General features: G+C 38.2%; 1 protein-coding gene across 3 annotated transcripts in view; it reads right to left on the bottom strand.

The window, feature by feature from the left end:
* The window catches only part of Mhc (myosin heavy chain), a 36,498-nt gene that overhangs the window by 9,091 nt on the left and 7,366 nt on the right, over window positions 1-20,041 (bottom strand). For 2 of the 3 annotated variants that reach the window (XM_026811743.1, XM_026811744.1), the window contains exons 8-15: window positions 16,451-16,588; window positions 16,010-16,279; window positions 13,154-13,324; window positions 9,614-9,793; window positions 8,993-9,411; window positions 7,693-7,813; window positions 5,868-6,131; window positions 2,983-3,192 (exon numbers count right to left, since the gene is read on the bottom strand). In XM_026811743.1, coding sequence (XP_026667544.1) covers window positions 2,983-3,192; window positions 5,868-6,131; window positions 7,693-7,813; window positions 8,993-9,411; window positions 9,614-9,793; window positions 13,154-13,324; window positions 16,010-16,279; window positions 16,451-16,588 — 1,773 coding nt within the window. Of the gene's footprint in view, window positions 1-2,982; window positions 3,193-5,867; window positions 6,132-7,692; window positions 7,814-8,992; window positions 9,412-9,613; window positions 9,794-11,965; window positions 12,137-13,153; window positions 13,325-16,009; window positions 16,280-16,450; window positions 16,589-20,041 lie in introns of all 3 variants that reach the window. The other variant, XM_026811742.1, reaches the window with a different exon arrangement.

Genomic DNA, 20,041 nt, shown 5'->3' with positions numbered 1-20,041 from the left:
TAGTGTAATTTTAATTCAGTTCTTGTATAATTTGTTCTTGTCTTGAATTCGTACAAGTAATTCGAAAAGTCTCAAAACATAAATCGTTTCCATTTGGTATTCACTTTGAACAATAAAGACTATCATAAAAAAAATCATGATTGTTAAAAAGAAGGTCTAAATTCAATTTCTATTGAGTACAATGAATTTATTCAACGCAGAGGGTTGAAGAAGAACGCAGAGGGTTGCCTACGCGGCACAGTTAAATGTCGGTATTCGAGTAATCGGCGATAGGAGATTCCTGGAAGGCAGCCGGGTAGTTAGAGTTACGCGATGACGCGTAGCATAAGCGTACCGACGTATAAATACACCATACACCTGTTACCTCCTCCGTTTTGTCGGTTATTCCAGCGCGTAACCACGCCTACTTTTAATAACCTGGAATCTGGGATCCGGCGTCGTCTAAATTTGGCAGCGTTTGAAGGTAGGGGCGAAGTAGCAGTCAACGTCCCACCCCAACGCGCCAGGTATCTCGAGCTGATTTAAGCGGATCTTTTCATTTTTCCTCTTCCTCTTCTTTTTTTGTTCTCTCCGCTTCCTTCCCTGCTTCCTTCCTCGCTGCCCGTATTTGGTACCACTTAACTTCATACTACTTGCTCCGATTCGCGGAGCGTCTTGGCTGTGTTCGAATGGATCGCGATAACATCGATTCTGTGTGCTTTTAATAGGCGCCTCCGTCATTTGAACTCTTACCGAACCATGAATCGTGGTTCGTTTCATTAAATCATAGAATACTGAGACAGCCAGGAAATTTTCACCCTAAATCACGGTTCTCTTTTAAGCCAATAAATTTCTCATCAGGGTACTTCGCGCTTGATAACTGAATTTAAACTTCTAAGCGTGTCTAATTGCTTTATGAACTAATTTTAATCTGGCTGGTTTATCATCCTCGGACAGGAAGGCTTCGGTTCTTGTCAGTCGTAAGATCATCGCCCGTAGACTGATGTACGAGATAATTCTAAATTTAATCTACAAAAACGAGCTTACGACCGGTGTTGACATAAAAGCGCGGGTTAGTAAGTCGTTCAAAAGGCGCCCGTTAAAAATAGTCCGGTATTCTGGAACGAATCTTATCCTCCACCGAACTTTTTTTCACCGTTCTTTTTATGTGCACCCATTCCGCTATCCAATTTCCATTCGTTCATCTTTTTTTCAATGTTCCCCACAGCATGGGGTGAAAGAGAAACGAGCCTGAGTGACTAAAGACATTTCCACCCTTAATTATCGGTCCCAGAAGGTAGAAGGTATATTCTTTACACGTATCTGAACTTGAAGTTGGAAAAATTTCAATCACAGTATACTCTTGGCATTTGCGATATAATATTTTTCACTATTATTATAATATTTAAATCAAGCGAACAGTTGTTCGTATCAGTATCGTAATTCATAAACAATATTCTTTAAGTATACTTTTATGTTATAGAAACAAATGAAAAAAGATTCCAATTATCTCTTACTTGCAGTTTATCAACGTGTTAACATCGAAGGAGAGAAGAATTAAAGTCATCGAAGGAGAGAAGAATTAAAGTAAGTGATTCATCTTTCGGGCACGAGCCTGAGTGAGAAAGTGGTTAAGATTCCGGTTTCGTTATGAAGGTTCCATAATTTTAGAACGAATGCAAAAACGACGGGATGATTCGTCGTGCAAGAAAAATAACACGCAATGAGCGCCGGTCAGACGCGTCTGACTAATGACGCGCCTCTGCTACTTAATGCCTGCGCTTACGAAACGAACTATGTATCAACTCTGGCCAGGTGCATCATTTTCTGTAATCCGAGCCAGATCACTTAAATTATTACCAGCTCGTAAGCTTCTGACTCTCGTTGCTCTTCCAGGGGAGGGTGTGTCGAAATCTGTTTAAACTTCGAAATATTTTCAGCTTCCGTTATACAAATCATTCGCGGTTTAAAATTATACTTTCGGTAATCATTCATTTTGCAAAATCCGATCTGGTTCGCGAAACAATGTTGCACAAAGTTTATGTAATGAGGAAAGGGTACGGTTGAAATTCTCTTGAATCCATAAGAGCACTGACAGGTTGTAAAAAATTTCGTATCCCGAACTGTATTAAAATAAATTATATCAATGTTTCAAATTGTTTAGCGATGTTCTCAAGTTGTTTACGCAGAGCTCGCGTAATCGCGGATTTTTCAAAATTATTTTAGAACGGATATGCGAAAAGTAAGCAGAGGCGAACGGCCAGCAGCCTATCGTTGTAAATAAATTCCAGCATTTTTCCGGCACGCCATACTCTCCCCATGGATATATTTAAAGCCTCTAGTCGGTTTCTAACTACACGGCCGATTATTTTCGTTTCCAATATTTTTCCCATGACCGTTTATAAATATATATATAACCGATGGTCGATTTTCGGAATGTTAAGGAGACATTAATAACCCCATTCTTCTTCGTTTCGACATCCGATTTGTTAGTGGTATAATTATCGTTTGTCTGATTCATGGTTCGATTCACGGAGGGCGTACGTTCATCATCGCGCAATGGATTTCGTTATAGAATGATTCGTGCCAATTGAACTACTTTCCGTTGCGCGAACTTTGAGTGAAAAATTCATTGATCGCCCTTCGATGCTTGATTGCAACAGGACTCGAGAAACCGAGGCCATAAGATATACAAGTTGCACTTGGAAAATTGTTAATAATAATAATTCTTTTCACTGATGATTTATCTCAATAATTTAACAGAGAATTAATTATCCTTGATCGAAACAATGTGATGCAAATATTCTTACAAATAGATTAGATAGACTAACTTGATATCGTTATCTAAATTGAAATGATTTTCAATAAATCTTGCATGTTTTAAAGCTTTCAGTGAAAGTAGTCTCGTATATTGCAGATTTTGCTAAAATTCCATTTTTATGTCAAAACATATTGCAAATACTGTGTGTTAAAATGTATTATTTGTGAATTGAAAATTCTTACCTGAAGTTGTGACTCGAGGTCGGCCTTCTGTGCAGCCAATTTCAACGACTTCTCCATGTACTCCGACAGGGAACCCTTCTCGCCATCGAGTGTTCTCTGAAGGGCGTTCCTCTCCGTAAGGAGTTTCGCGTTCTGTTCTTCAAGCTCCTTTCGCAGTTTCTCTTCCTTCTCGAATGCTTCCTGAGCCTTCCTCGCTTTCTCCTCGAGCGCCTGCAACCGCGATTCAGCATCACCGTTCAGATTCCCGGCTGCAGCCGGTTCCTCGGCCAACGTGTCACCCATCGTCCCGCGATTCGCGATTCACAGATCTCCGGCTAATCACTCGTTTCGTCGTTGCACCCGATTATCGACTTCGATCGACCGATCGTAGAATCTAAGAGCGCCTCTTTAACAATTCGAGGAGACCCCACGTCGGACAGACGAAAATCGCGAAACGGTAAGAATAATCCTGCGCTCGATAAGATTGGAGAAGAAGAAGATTTCTTCGATCGTGTTCGTATCGCTAATGGAATCGTTATAAAAAAAAGGAGGGGGGAGTCAGAGTGTTCGTTGAGAAAAAAAGGGGGTTTCGAAGAGGTCGGCGCGGGATCGCGTATCCAACTGATCATCGGTTTACCAGAGGCTCAACTTTTCTACCCAAAATCCCTCTTCGCCGCGAAGAATCACCGCGTCCCCACTCCAGTCCGCGATACTCATCGTAGAAAAATATTTATAACCGATCTCTCGGGACGGCGAAGGAGGGACATGTAGGTACGTCTGTGCAACCAGAAGGGGCTACCATGACAAACACCGCTCGCGATCATCGAGAGGGGGAGTAAGGGGAGGGATCCGAGACGAAATTAGAACCCGGTTCCAGCGGCGACGATCGCCCGAAAATTCTGTTCCAGTCTCCTTTTACGCTCCAGGTTGCGCGTAACGCAACAGCGCGCGCGTCGCTACGATGCCGTCGGGGATCGACCTCGTTAATTTCCCGAGGGAACCCGTGTTCGGCATTCGCCCGTAGTTGGGAACAAGCGGCCGACCGGTCCGAAACGTAGGCCGTAGGGGAAGCGAGATCGTTTTACTACGCGCCGGCGCGGCCCGTTGGATTTATGCTGGTAATATCATTTATAGCGGGTGATACTATTTCCGATTGAACGCGAGTTCGACCGCCGCTATTCTATATTCTCGTTGACCCGGTGGGAAATTCGGATAATCGCCACGATCGAGTAGCTAACTTGCAATTAGATCAGACCGGTTGATCCAGTTAGACCGAAGATTCTCCCTATTTTCGTCACCGATCGATAAATCATTGTCAATTGTGATATATGCACAAGTTATCGACAAACATTGTCGGGGTTGCTATTAATAACCGCTAGTTAATGCAGCGTCATATTATTATAGTCGTTGTTGTCACTATTAATGTAGCTAAGTGCCGCAAAGAATTTTTTAATAATATATCTGTCCATGAAGCATTGATTCAGAGATTATAATTTTCAAACTTAAAATTCGATTGGAATATAGACGTAGCTAGATAAAACAAAATTATTATGAATTATTCAATCGAATTACAAAATATTGCAGGAATATAATTCTCGTTTTATAATTACATCAATAAGTTTGAGAAAATTAGAAAAATTGAAGTGCACAATTTGAAAGAAATATTATGTTCATTTTTCAATTAATGGAATAGTTCATTAATATTTGGACACGTACTATGCAGTTCATTACCTTCGACGGCTTGCGAGCAGAAATAGCTTTCTAAAATAAAATTGTACTAAATATATCGATAGGTAGATCTTTTCATCTCTAAGATGAAATTAGATAGCGTGAATAATCGATGACACAAAGTGCGCGTGATGAAATCGAAATTCTTCACCAAAGTTTATGGGAACGTGGCGCAGACGGATAAGAATAATTTTGGTTCTATTTACGTTGTCGTAGTTAAACAGATTCGTGAATAAAAAAGAAAGAATGCACAGAAAGAATCTAATGTGTGATTCGCCTCGGAAAAGCACGCGCCAAATTGCGTTGCTAATTTATTTATAGAAACTAAAAAAAGATGAAATGATCTAACTTTGATACTATCTCATAAAGATCATTTCTCATTTGCCAAAGATTACAAAAATGTTTCAATGCTGCATATTTCAATTATCTAATCGTTGCTACAGGTTCTGTCGAGTGAAATGAGTAATAAGTATTTTCTCAAATTCCTAAAGCTGCAATAATGCATGATGGAAAAACAAGTTGAATTAAATATTATTATTCGAATTAATATGTGAACGTTGTAATGGAATAATGTAATCGCAATTATTGAAATAATAATTGAAATGTCAAGTGGTAGAACATCTTCCGTAACGCGAAAGCACCTAGCAGAAGAAAGTGACGAGCTTGAGAAAATAATCACTACGTTCGAGGCTGACGTTTCTGGAAATTGAAAAGGACCGAACTCCTGTAAACCGAGGAGAGTTTACGATTCTTCAAAATTATAGAAATAATATTTTCCGAAGTGTGTGTTTCCATTGCTGGAGAACACTAGTCGCTGTTCACAGATTCTTGGAACACGATTGAGTTCAAAGCTTCCGTTGAACTGGAAATTCCGAAAATCGCTAAATTCTTTACTGACAATCGGGCTAAATACGAAAATAGCATATGCTTTATGTTTAACGAGCATTTGCCGGAGATCATATTGAATGTACACATTTATGAAATTAATAATTAAATAATAAGTTGAATTATTGGAATAAAAATAAAATAATTAAATTCTATGTAAATCTCGAATAAGAAATAATAAAACATTACAATTCTAATTTAGAAATAAATTGATTATGACAATTAATTAAATGACGTAAGAAGTGTTCTGTAAACTGATTGCGAGGGTGTAAAGTGTATTTTGAAGCACTCACGGCAAGCTCGTCCTCGATACGAGTGACGTTGAGGAGAGGCTTGACTTTCTGCCACAGTTTCCACCATGGCCAAGTGCGGAGTACGAGGTACTTCCTCAGGTTTCTTTGCACGATGACCAAGGCCAAACGCTGTTCCTGGAGTTTCTTGTAATCCTTCCTGGTCAGGTAACCTCTGATGTAGGCTTGCATCCAAGACACGATCTTGCTCAGACGTTCGTCACGCAATTCTTCCATCTGACCCAACACTCCGGCTCGGAAGAATACCTGTTGTTTTTCGAAGTTACGAAACGCAAAAGAAAATTTCAATCAGTAACGAACTTCGTTTGATTTGCGAATTACTTCGATTACCTTCGATGGTAGAATTAATTTCATTAAACAAAGATTTCACGCGTTCTTATCATCGTAAAAAATTGTACGATTTTATTGTTTGTACACGTTTATAATACTGAGTAATCGAAGTAATGATTTTTTCAGGATAGCTGCGTACAGATTTTAGGCAAGCAGGACATTTACATATTCAACGAGCAAAGAATAAAGTATAGAGGAAGAAGAAGCGGGAGTTAAAAATTTAAGACATTGAGAAGCGAAACGAGAGTTACCTTGAGCTGCCAAAAGAAAGAAAATGTATCCAGACTTCCTTATTTTTTATTTCAGCCATAGTGAGCATTAGGAAGAATTAATGTTACTGTGTAATCAAACTTTTACTTTTCACGCTTCTGTAATTTTAATGATTCAATAAATCATTAAATATTTTCTTTCAAGCCAATTTAAGTTAAACTATATTTTTAACACGAAACATTCGTATCTTATATTTGATCAACGCTTGAGAGAGCGAAAAGGTAAACGTTTGTAACGGAATGATTGCGTATTGAATTGTTATTATCATTAAAGTTGAAGTTATAAGCCAAGGGTGTCTTAATACCTTGGTTTCACCCAAGCGATAATTCTCTGGCTCCAGATTGATCGCGTCCAGGATCATTTGGGTGGCCTTTTTCGGGTCGCAAGGTTCTTTGATGGCATTGGCGCACAGAATTTTGTATCTGCGTTTCGTGGTTGGGATACAAACAACAAATTCAAATTATCAAGCGTGGTTAAATACTTTTAGACTCATGTACTCGTTAAATAATGCTACTAATAGGATTGTCTGAGATCTGTCCTGTAATTGATCTCATACAGTGGAATTTTAATGCCATTTTCTCATGGTTGGATTATAGGAGAGTAAGATCTGGCTTACAATTGAAATCATATTTATGATGATTAAAACGGGTTGCATCGGGTAAGATCTGTCGGGTAAGACCTGTAACATCTTAGCAAAACAGAACCAAGAACGTGTATTTCTTTTGGCTGGTTCTGAATTTCGGAATGTGCAACATTGGTAGGGAGTGAAGCGATCATGATTCATAAATCAACCTTAACATGACTTTAACGACCTCTTTGGTTAGACACTTTGCGTATGCACATGTATATATATGCGAGCCGTCGATTATTAACATGTAGAGCCATAATTCCTGCGAAATAAACGTTTGATTGCTCGGTACACACAGCGCAATGAAATAAATCAAAATTATTTGAATTTGTAAGAAGTGCAATTTTAAACTTTAGTTATATAAATGATACGAATCTTTTAATAACTAAATATCAGAAGAGACAAGTAGACGCATGTTGCTTTTTAATTCTATATTAAATACAAACTTTTTGTATGAATAATGCAAATCGATTTTCTACATTCATGCTGTGTGTACGAATCAAACAGTCGCATAAAGCTCGTTGCATAATCGCTTGATAATCACGAGCAGAGACCATGATCGCAAAAAGGAAAACATGCCTTGGTGTGTCCAAGACGGTATTGTTCGGCATCGAGACCGCTATTCTCCAAGATCGCTGCAGCAGCTTTCTTCGGGTCATTACCCACCTTCTCGACCTGCTGCGGTGCCAAGATCTTGTACCTAGGGGTGTCGGGGGTCGCAAGGCAAAGAAAAAACGTGAAAGAACAGGTGATGGGTCACAATCATTACGGGTTCATCACAAAGCTTGTGATTAAACGATGTTTGAAAAATGATTGAACGTAAGAAATATCTGCTCCGCATCGATTCCGCTTTTCAATGATTTCCTATTATGTCATTTATATATTCTAAGGGTCACACAAGGCGTACGTGGGGTGCATAACCATAACTAATCTATGATCGTTTTCTAATCAGGGGGCAAATTCAGGGGACATGGTCACTGATAACTTCCTTTTGTTCCTTTACTTGGTTCGTGCAAGAGTCTGATATCAAGGGGTGGAAACGTGTATAAGAACTAATTCGGGGCATTTTCATTCGTTTGGTCAAGATTTTCATTCATTAAACCAAGAGCTGAACAATTCTGAAAACCCTCGAATAAAAGAGAGAATTCAAGTTAAATTGTATTGATCAAAATGTAATGATTGTTGTACTGTTTGTCGTTTAAACTTTTTCGATCGAGGGCTTTCAAAATGTTGTGCTCGCTACGGGGGCAGACGGAAAGTAAGGTTTAAAAACGAAGGTACACGTTTGTCTTTTCGGGGGAGATTTGAAACTAGCCTTAGTGTGACCAATTCTGTACATGTCCGGATCGAGGCCGCACTCATCGAAGCACTTCTGGGCGGCCTTCTTTGGATCCGTCTCAGAGGCCATCGCGGCCGGTGCTAAGATCATGTAACTGTGCAATCACAATAAACGATAATTTTATATGTGACGCCATTTGATTTTGATCATTTGGCCATTTGTGGCCTACAGATTGGAACTGTCAGAATTTAATTTGCCTTAGGAGGCTTCTATTGTGAATCGACTTTTCGATTACCCCTATCATGGATGAAGTAAATTATAACTTAAATAGAAATAAAAACGATGTCAAACTCAAAATAAATTTAAATAAAGAAACTTAAAAGGAAATCAAATAAAATAGAAATGAATAAAAAGATTAGAATTGCTGATAATAAAATCAATCCCGAAGCATTTGGAATTTGAAACGATGATTATTTTACACTTTGTGCATTTTGTGATTCAATGATACGAGAGTTCTAACCGAATTCTAAATGCTTCAAGCGATTCTTATCAAAAAATGAAAAATATTATTCGCATGAACTTGTAAAAGTTGATTCTTACCGTAGTTTGAAGTCAGGGTAGACCATTCTGTTAGGGAATCCTTTGCGACAAATACGGATGCCTTCAAGTACACCGTTACAAGTCAGCTGGTGCATGACAAGATGAGAGTCGATGACACCCGGCTGCTTCATCTCGTTAGGGATGATGCAACGGACGAAGTGGGGTTGAGTGGCTTTCAGCGTTGTCATCAAGTTGTTCAACTGTTCCTTGTAGGACGACGACACCGTCGAGAAACCGCCACCCTTCTTACCACGTCCACCTTTGCCACCACCGCCGCCACCGGCATCACCGGACTGTCCGGGATGATCAGCGAAGATCTCGACCAACAGTTTGTTCGAAGATTTCTTGAATTGATCGACCACCGTGTCGTTCAGCGGGTCCTTGTTCTTTTCCAGCCAGCCCGTGATGTTGTATGGTACCTGCGCCACCACGAATCAAATTATTAAATCCATTTAACACTTGTCTTTAATCTACATTATTTAAGACAATTTATATTGTCCTACTATATGAAGAAAAAATGTACATGTAAATCATTTTTGACAATGGCTTTTATAAAATATTAGGAATCTATTTGCGAATCATAAAAAGTTTATTAGGAGGAAGAATAAAAAGAGAACATACGTTGCCAGCATAATGGCCCAGGGTGAAGTGGGCAGCCACCTGGCCTGGTTTCGGTGGCTTGGGTTTCATGTAGTTAGGACTCTTGCCCAGATGATTGTTGTTCAATTTCTCCTCGAAGGTCTTGTCAGTGGCTTTCGGGAACATAGATTCTTCCTCAAGGATGGAGAGGATACCCATAGGCTGTATTCAAACACGCAACGATATAAATTAATTTGTGCTCTATCTTAACACCGTCTTCGAGAGTAGCACTTTTCCTGTAACAAACAAACTTCGAACAACAATTGTAAAATTCGATTACAAAATTTTACGTGTAATACTTCAGACAAGCTTTCGATTCTTACATTACTTTTCAATGTGATTCAGCTAATTTAATATTTAATAAATGCTACTCTCGATATTAAATCAGAATATTAAGAATTTCGTGATGATCACTACATCACGAGTTTGTTTTTTACTCACCAGTAAGGAAACAACATAAATACAAGCACATTTGCATGCTGGTGTCACGACACAAGAAACGAGGAAAGCTGGCAAGCGTGAAACGTCTGTCACCGTCGCGTCGCTGTGATTGAGATAGATAAATTCCGTCTTTTTCCTTGATATACAATTGATTTTTTTGTAACTGAACAACATAATTAATAAAATAAATAATTTTTAAGCTTGTTGTGAGAAATTGGAATAGAGCTTTTTTTTGACGAGAAACATGCAAGTGGTATCCAATTTCTTTGTCAAATTGCTGGACAGATGTCTTTAAAATTTCTATGTAGAATGAAATGCGAGATACATAAGAAGCGTACGCAAAACGGATGAACTTTGCGAGAAGTGTTAGTGGATGATGAAAGCAATATGATCGCGTTTCCCGCATGCTGATGACGGCATTCTCGTTCGGCTACGAGCCCCGGGCTATGCTTCTCTTTTTCTATCGTATCTTTGAAGCTGTTGACCATCTTTCATTCGTTTTTCGTTCCTGCTGCTTTCATGCGGCTGCGTGACAATACCTTCTCGATCAGATCAATCGTTTGTTGGAGATCCATGCCGAAGTCAATGAACGTCCATTGAATGCCCTCCCTCGTATACTCTTCTTGTTCGAGAATGAACATATGATGGTTGAAGAACTGTTGAAGCTTTTCGTTGGTGAAGTTGATGCAGAGTTGCTCGAAGCTGTTGAACTGCTCGAGACCAAGGAAGGGGAAAGCAACGGAACAGAAAACAGAGGCAAAAAGACAGCTGTCATTAATGCTGCTTAAACAACGAACACCTTTGGAAGTAGGCATATGTTTATTCCTCATGGGGGCGGGACACGTAAGGGGGTGATGTCTGTCAACGATTTTCAACATAAGTCATACGTTATGTTTCTTTTCAGGGACCTTTCGTTTCCACCTCAAAATTAAACGATTATCTTCTATAATTCTTATATTTTTATATTCCAATTATTACATCGTTCATGTTTTCTGAAGTTTGGATTTGAGGTGGACTTACGAAAGATGACAGGAAGGTAACGTTTGCAAACATGATTAATCATTAGATAGTTCACTGATTATGAGTCAGTGAACTTTGTGAAACGTTAAAGGCTATATAATAAATGGAGACAGTGCTGACTGATAATTATGTAAGGGTACGGGTTTTCTTCAGTCATTATAGTTTGAGCTCGGTTCGAATTCCAAATAACAAGTACAGTGACTCTTATTCGGAACTCTCTCTTTCAATATTATTAATAGTTTATCAAATAAATATTGAAAATGTAAATAACAAATTTAGGACTCTGTCAAACATTTCGTCCCAATTTTTTAATAAACAATATTATAAATAAAAATAAATATAATAATAATATATGTCCCTATTCAATGCGTTATCTTAATAAACTAATTATGAACCGTGCTCAGTATATCATACTTAAGAACAGGTTTTAATGAACGTTGAGGGAAATAGTTGATAACAGGCACGATGTCAGTGCCGTTGTGGGGGTGAAATTATAGAGAAAAAGGGTGAAAGCAAGGTGAAGAGAAACGAAGAAGAAACAGGGCGAGCGGAGTACCTTTGTCTTGAACGCAGTGACAGCGACGATAAAAAAATAATAACCGGAACGAAAATGAAGAAGAAAGTAAAGCGACTAATGGCATGTGTAATAAGCAGTGAACAAAACGGGGTTCCAAATTCTACCAAATTCCACCAAAAATAACACTGACGACCAGCCGAAGAGGTTCTAATTCCTTTTTTCGGTCGAAAAGCTCGACAAACGAATGTATCCATCGATCAGCGTGTTCGGTCGCTTCTTCTGATCATTGTCTCTGGTGTTTCGTGTTTTCTCTGTATCTATGTTCTGTCTCGGCGAGTAAAACTCTGTGGGAATACCTTCTCGATCAGTTCGATACAAGCGGCCAAGTCCATGCCGAAGTCAATAAACTCCCAATCGATGCCTTCTTTCTTGTACTCCTCTTGTTCAAGTACGAACATGTGGTGATTGAAGAATTGTTGCAGTTTCTCGTTGGTGAAGTTGATGCAGAGTTGCTCAAAGCCGTTGTACTGTCGTGTTCCGTCACGGCAGAACGCAATGAGAGGTAGCGCGCGTACGCAGCGTGGTGAATAAGAACAGGACCAGAGGGAGGTAGGAAATGAGGGAAGGATGACAGAAAAGAGAACAGAAAATAGATGATAAAAGTCATCAGTAAACAACGATTTCTGCGATTAGAGTTTCAGTGATTGGTGACGTGTGTCTGGGCGAAAATTTAGTATAAAATGTTTTTCGTACCCAATAATCGTTGTGTCATGTAAGTGAAATATTCCTGTGCGTGAACAATGTGCGATTAAACGATTGTGTAGAAATATAAATATATCAAAATGCAAAAAGAGAGACTAGAATAGTCAAACAAAAAATAAGTTGACTAATTATAAATAGTTAAAAAATACAATCTTTCGGTAAAATTTGTAATGAAAAATGTATCGAAGGAATGTGTGCTGAATTGGAAAGAATTAAATAATATGGATGTTAAAAAATAACATAATGGAAAGAGTAATTGTCAAATGGAATACGTAAGGCATTGATCATCGATATTTTCCAAGGACAGAGATTTAGTGGAAATAATTTCTCCTAAATGCTGTCTCCAATCCTAATAAAGAGATAGAAGAAGGAGAACGATTGATAATGTTACAGGACTTAGGCAGAACGAGAGTATGGTGTGACCAAAGCGAGCCGGAAGATTGCTTTGCTTGCCTCTTGCTGAAACGCGGAAACCACACTGATCGGACAAAGGACAAAATACAAGATGTAAAAAAAAAAAAAAGTGATCAAGAACCAGCTCAATTAAAACAGTGGACGATCACTATTGCAAGTTTGCCGTTGTAAAGCGGTTAATAAAGTTTTGTTAAGGATCCGTCTCGTCCTTTTTCGTGGATCCTTAACGCTGCGTACTCGTTTATTATTATTATTATTATTATTATTATTATTATTATTATTATTTGTTGTTCTGTTTGCTTTTTAATGGCTGGAACCGTCGTTTGGCCCGTTGCCACGTCGGATCGGTTTCGATCGTCTCATTGTACCTTCTCGATCAGTTCGATACAAGCGGCCAAGTCCATGCCGAAGTCAATGAACGCCCACTCAATGCCCTCCTTCGTATATTCTTCTTGTTCGAGGACGAACATGTGGTGATTGAAGAACTGTTGAAGTTTCTCATTGGTGAAGTTGATGCAGAGCTGCTCGAAGCTGTTGAACTGTTCGAGCAACAATCAACGCATGCTTGTTTTCGTCAGTGTGTACGGTACATACAATACGTGACTGAGTCGTTTCTTTCACTGAGTCTCTGTGGTTACACCGTTACGCTACCGTTAACAATAAGATTATTACCATCGTTTCCGGTAACATCTTGTCTACAACACCAGCTAAAGGTGGGTAGGGTCCGATACCTCGACAGGTCAAGTAACAGGTAGTTCAACAATTCAGATTGCGACTTACTTGAAATAGTTAGTCATAAGAAACTTAAGCTTCTTAGGCAACATAAAAATTTCAATTGTCAATTGACCTGCTCGGTATCGATGGGTTTTATCAGGATTCATCTCAAGAACAGCTTCCTGAGTATTTGTACTACAATTTACAAATTGTATAATGTTGTTATTCATAGGAAAAGTTTGGGTAATAAATTCAAATATTTGCATTCAGAAATAAAGTAAAATCTGGTGGATTTCAAAACAGAACAATTTCAAAATTCAATTTAAACTTTTCTCTTATAATTCTGATTGTTATCGCAAATATTTGAAACGAACTACAAGGGACAACTTTCACTACCTGTGTCAGAGAAAAGCATAATATGTATCATACGCTTTCCTAACACTTCCAGGAAACTAATGCTTCAACGTATTAGTCTACTTCCATCAATTACTGGCAACAGACTACAATTATATGTATACCAGACGGGGATTCTGTATGATGGCACCGTCCTGTTCCTCGATGGACAGTTGGAGATAATACAATCGTACTTTCAAAAAGTGTTAATTAACTATCATTGCATTCTACTCAGCGTGAAGTCCACTGTTTTTACTGTTGCCCATGAAAATTCGGAGACGATGCTGAGAAATGACGACGACGAGATGAATCCTCTTCATAGATAATTTCCTATCGACTTCTGTATATTTCGCACAATTAATTATTGTATGAGACATTTATGTGTATCAAAGTCTTTCCGTCATCAAATATAATTTAGTGTGTTGTAAACAGACTGAAGGGACAATCATGCCATAAATAATCCAAGGGGAACTTGACTCTGACATGCAATTTTTGATCACAAGTGGAATATGAACAGATTTAGATTATACAAACGAAGAAATTCCAACTAAATCCACTCGAAGGATAAATGTAGAAGAATAAGGTGAACGTTCACTTATGGAGTAGAGAAATGATTAGACACAATGTCACAGTTCAAGGAAATCATCCTAAGTTTCATTCCAATTCTCATTTTAATAGATATGAAAAAAATTTGAGTAATTATTAAAGAACGATCACAGACGAAGTTTGAAACCATTTAAAACCTAATGAATAACTTCAATTAGGACACAATATTTAACGGACGGAACGTTCAAGAACAAACATTTTCAAACGGGATGACACCAGGTTGATGTCAGAAACAATGAGCGAGATCATTGGAAAATGTTTCACGTTCTGAAAACAAAGTGAAACAACATAACAAGAGGGGATCTATAGACATTGAAAAACCACGCTGACTCGCAAGGCTTCTATGCTTGAGGGCTACCTTCTCGAGCAGCTCAATACAAGCGGCCAAGTCCATTCCGAAGTCAATGAACTGCCAGACGATACCCTCTTTCTTATACTCCTCTTGTTCGAGCACGAACATGTGATGGTTGAAGAATTGTTGCAGTTTCTCATTTGTGAAGTTGATACACAGTTGCTCGAAACCGTTGTACTAAGAAGAACGAATAGATTTTTCAACAATGCATAGAAAACAAAGAAACTTTGATACAGCTCCTTCGTGGAATAAAATAATAGTTTATGTTTGTTAAGTGTCGAAATACGAATTAATACTATCGCGCATTGAATATTTGTATTTGATTTGGTTGGTGTGCTTTGTGGGGTAGTTGTCTTTGTTGTTTCTTGTAAATTGTATAACGGATGACTATTAATCGTGTTTGCCATAATAAATTATGATAGCGAATTGTCTAGTTTTTAATAATTAATCATTTGTTGCGATAAGTCTGGACTCCAAAATTGACTAGTCTTTATGGAGGTGGGAAGCCTAACAGGGTGTATTGTCGTGGCTTGTAAACGACTTAAAATGAATGACCTGTGTTAGAAACGGCAGGTATAAAGGACTCGGCAATAAATAGTTCCTGTAATCCTTCGACAATGAAGGATGCGGGAAAGTATTATCCTTTGGGCTCGCCATTCTTAACGCAGTATTATACATATCAATTTCGAGTGGTCTAGCCACAACAGGACTCTCTATTGTATTTCTTATCCCCACTCCGTAAAAATTAGTATAAAATCTCAAAATCTAATTAAAATTGGACTTCAGACATTTTAAAAAGCTTCCATTTAATAAAAACGTATCTCATTAAATACTAACATAAAATAAATTCGTTTCTATCAGAAGATGTGTCCCTTTGAACCATACAGGTTCTGTATAAGAACTTTTATCTCTTCCCCATAAATTAGGAAATAAAGAATGTCCAGAATTATCGCGAATACCCTGCAGTGTATTCCTGAAAATACTTATATACTAATAATATTTGAAAAGAAGATTGGCGATGTTTAAAAATTAAATTCGATATAAGTTTCGCTCTAAGGAATGTGTATATGTAACTTTTTAATTATAAAATCGCCCATAGTAATGGTTTTACTTGAATACGTGTAGTGGATGTGTAATGAGGTATTTAAAAGAAACTTACGTCGAAGATCTCAAAACCGGCAATATCCAGTACACCGATGAAGTGCTGCCTCTTTTGTTTGGTGTCCAGCGTCTCGTTACATTTTTTGACCAGCCACTTGAACAGCCTGTCGAACATGGCCTTCGACATGGCACCCACGGAGTACAGTACCTGATCCTTGTTACGACCTTGTGTCACGAACTCGTTACCGACCTTGATCCTCGGCTTCAACAAGTTCTTGTAAAGATCGGCACAGTCGCAGCCCAACAGCTTAGCGACACGTTCACCTTCCTGTGAGACAAAATAGTCTGAAATTAATCTCAAAGTAGTAACGAAAGTATTGCATTTTTTAATTAAACTTGAATTTTACAATTAGAAAAAAATATATATATTTAATTAAATATAAATATATAGTAAAAATATGTATGGAATAATTGTGTGAGATCGAAACGAGATGATTACCTCAGTGCCGTCGGCTTCAGCCTGTTCTTCACGACCCCTTTGCTTGAATTTCATGCCACCCATGTGCATTACAGAGGCGGTGATCTTGTAAATGTCGTTCTTCTCTTCTTGCGTGAAGCCCAGCACATCGAAGGCTTGCTATAGTCAAAAAGAATCGCAAATGAAAATGACTGTCGATGATTTCGTATCAGAAGTTGAACAGGAAATAAAATTCATTTCTATTTAGGCATATTTACGAAACTGACAAAAGCTTCTTACGAACAAGAAATTTCTGACACTACTTCTGATACGACAATAACAGCATTTTCGTTAGGAAACTTGTTGGATTATCATTAGTGGGATTGCACAAGGATTTTGCAAAAAGAATACAGTGGCAGACACGAAGCCTGAAGGTGGACGCGATTTCCTTTGATGTGATATTAAAGAGACTGTCGACAGAGAATGCCACCATTTTACAGGTGAATTCGTCGACAGACTCTCTTGATCATGCTATAAGCGACGTTTTTACGCGAAGCCGATGAAAATTTGAGAAAAGCTAAGCTTAAATATATGCAGCAAAAATTAAAAAGCAGAAGCGGAGTTACGTATGTAGCAACTTTTTTCTTTTTTACCTAAGTTCGTACTTTTGTGTCGAATAAAAAATATAAAAAGACACTCTGCAAACTTGATGTAAAAATACTAAGAAGAGAGAAAATTTGAAGAAGATGAACGAAGGAGGATCGATGTTTCTTTCGTTTTCAATCGCCTGGTTCTGGCGAGTTGCCTCCTTCGTTGAGAAAACAAAAACGGGTTTACACGTCCTTTCGAAGAAGGCACCTGAAGAGACTCGATTCGGTTGAGTTTTCATCGGTATCAATCGCTTGGAGGCTGATCCCGGAAACGAAACCAGAAATCTCAGGTCCGTCACTGACGTTCGTCGAGATTTTCCACCTCGAGGCCGTCTTTTTTTTTTAGGAATATTTAACAGTGGGGCAAGTTGCATTTATTATATCTACCAGGATATCAAACAATTTTCAACATTGTGAAGGTAATATGAGAATATTTAAAAACCATTGAACATAAATAATATTCAATGTTGATCAAAGAGAAAGAATATTTAACTTTAAATTACACTTGCAATATTTTAATCCTATTTACTGTGACGTGATCACACTATACAGGATTAAATCATTGGAAATATGATATATATCTTTTTGATTATGATCGAATTAAAATGTCATTTTCAAAACAGAAGTGACTTTTTCTTGAAGTACATGGAATAAGTGGTTTCTTGCATAAAAAACTATAGAAAGTATATAAGTAAAGGGTAATCAAGGAATAAGTTTTATATACATGGAGTCCCAATAGAAAATAGTAACGAAGTTTAAAATAATGAATTGGAGAAAGTGAGAAAATGTATCCACGTACATTGAGCAATTAAAACTCGTTACTATTTACCAATCTTGTACAGCAGAAGAGGGGAACTCTAGAGAAATTCAACGATTAAGTCATTCGTTTTAGGATTTTCAAAAAAGGGGGACCTCTATGTTCATCAGAAACAGTATATATACAAATGGAGGATTGTACACAGATATCTAGAAAATGGGGGATAGTTCACGAATTTATTTATCGAGGACTTACGTCCGTGAGTCTCATTTCTTCACTGTCGTCGACGTTGGGGATCGTGATTTTTCCTTGAGACACGTTGTAATAGTCGTATATGTTGTTGGACAATAAACACTTTTCTGCGAAGGATTATGAAGAGAACAAATTATAGCTTAGTCAGTTTCCGGGATTTGAAATTGAACATCAACTTGTCCACTGGATGATTTATATCTTTCCTTAAAAACAAAACTTTCAGTGATCTAATCATTCCGAATCTTTTATCCCATTTTCACCTAATTAAATCTCAAACATTGAGGATTCAAATCCCTCATCGATGAAGACCTGCTAAGTATTATTCCTGATTCTGTTTTCGTTGCACATGATCGACAAAGCGCTGGCGCGTTACTAGAGAAAAGTAAGTAGGAGCTGATCGGGGAGCGGGTACTCTGGGGGTTCAATCTTTCTCTATCTCGAATGAAAAGCCTTTTTCAATTAAAAACATTCCTTGCCACCCCCAATCTCCCCGCGCCCCGATTGCGGCGGCAGGAAGCGTTCGCAGGCGAGGCGCGAGGGGGGCGATAAAAAAAACCCCGGCCCGACTTTTCTATCACCTTGCAAAATTAAAACAGTTGATAACAAGAAGAAACAATTTTCTAATAAATATATGTGTCTTATAATGTTTGATATTTTCACGGAAAATTATACTCCCAGAAAAGATGTCAAGAAAACAATTTCTATAAAACAAATAAAATACTGAAATTAGCCCATAGGTTCATAAAATTTGACAAGATGATAGAAAGCTCGTCGAGGTTTCCAATACACCCTGGGGTTGGACTTACGTCCGTTTGATCCATTTCAGCGTAGTCGTTGACTCCCGGTATTCTGGTCTTACCCTGGCTAATGTACCAATAGTCCCCGATCCGGTTGCTCAGCATGCATAATTCTGCATTATTTTTATACAGTTTTCAAGCTCTGCCTGCCTGCTCAACGTGCGCTGTATCGTCGACCACTACTACTTGCAATCGCTCCCGAATTTAGTCAAAGGTTTAATCGTTTTTCTGAACAAAGTTCAACTCTTTTAACTAACAGAGTACTATTTAATATTTGGAATATTTCGATATTTGTAACTGACGGAGCAATTGCAAGATGCGTGTGAAGAGAAAAAAAAAAAATACGAGAGAATGGACATGTGCCAAATGATTTGCGACAGGCTGAAAGAAGAAGAGCAGATAGAGAAAAGAAAGAAAGAAAGAGAAAGAGATAGATGTACATAAGAAGAACGATAGAAAGAGAAAATAGAGTACAGAGTAGAGTATAGAGAATTAGAAGCAAAAAACGATAGGTCGTCTGTTGCGGCTGTTCTTGCTGCTAACATTATTGTATTTTGCTGTTAAAAAATAATAGGAATTGGTTACATTTTTATGATGCATCGACGAGCTGAAATAGATACATGGACAGAGAAAGAGAAAGTGACAGAAATAGAGATAGAGATAGAGAAAGAGTATAGAGCAAACGATGGTGAAATCTCAGCACAGGTACAAGTATCACTAAAGTATTACTAAAACCAAAGACAGTAAAAACAAAGACAATAAAAACGAAGCTTGAAGAGTTGTTTCGCTTCTGTAGAGAGAGAGAGAGAGAGAGAAAGAAGATAGCTCGTTAGGTAATCGAAGTGAAAATCTGTAAGCAATTTTCGAGACGGAATTGTATTAGTATACCAATTACGAAGTGCATAAAAATTTGCGAAAAATCAAAAGACGTAAGGATCTATTATTCGATCTCGAATACTGCCGAGAAGAGTGCTTGACCGGTCAAAGGGAAGCACTTACATCGGTGATTAAAAGTTCCTCGCCATCGTCAAGGTCGGGGATAGTCGTCTTGCCTTGCGACACAAAGTAGTAGTCATGGATGTTCTTGGACAGCAGGCACATTTCTACGGTTGGTGGCCAAAGAGGAACAAACAGAAACATACATGCAGGTATTATCCACAATTGAGGGTGCCATGTT

The sequence above is a fragment of the Ceratina calcarata genome, unplaced genomic scaffold (genome assembly GCF_001652005.2).
Source record: "Ceratina calcarata isolate Rehan_Ccalc_2016 unplaced genomic scaffold, ASM165200v1 scaffold242, whole genome shotgun sequence".
Lineage (NCBI taxonomy): Eukaryota > Metazoa > Arthropoda > Insecta > Hymenoptera > Apidae > Ceratina > Ceratina calcarata.
This window is presented reverse-complemented; position numbering and strand designations above follow the sequence as displayed.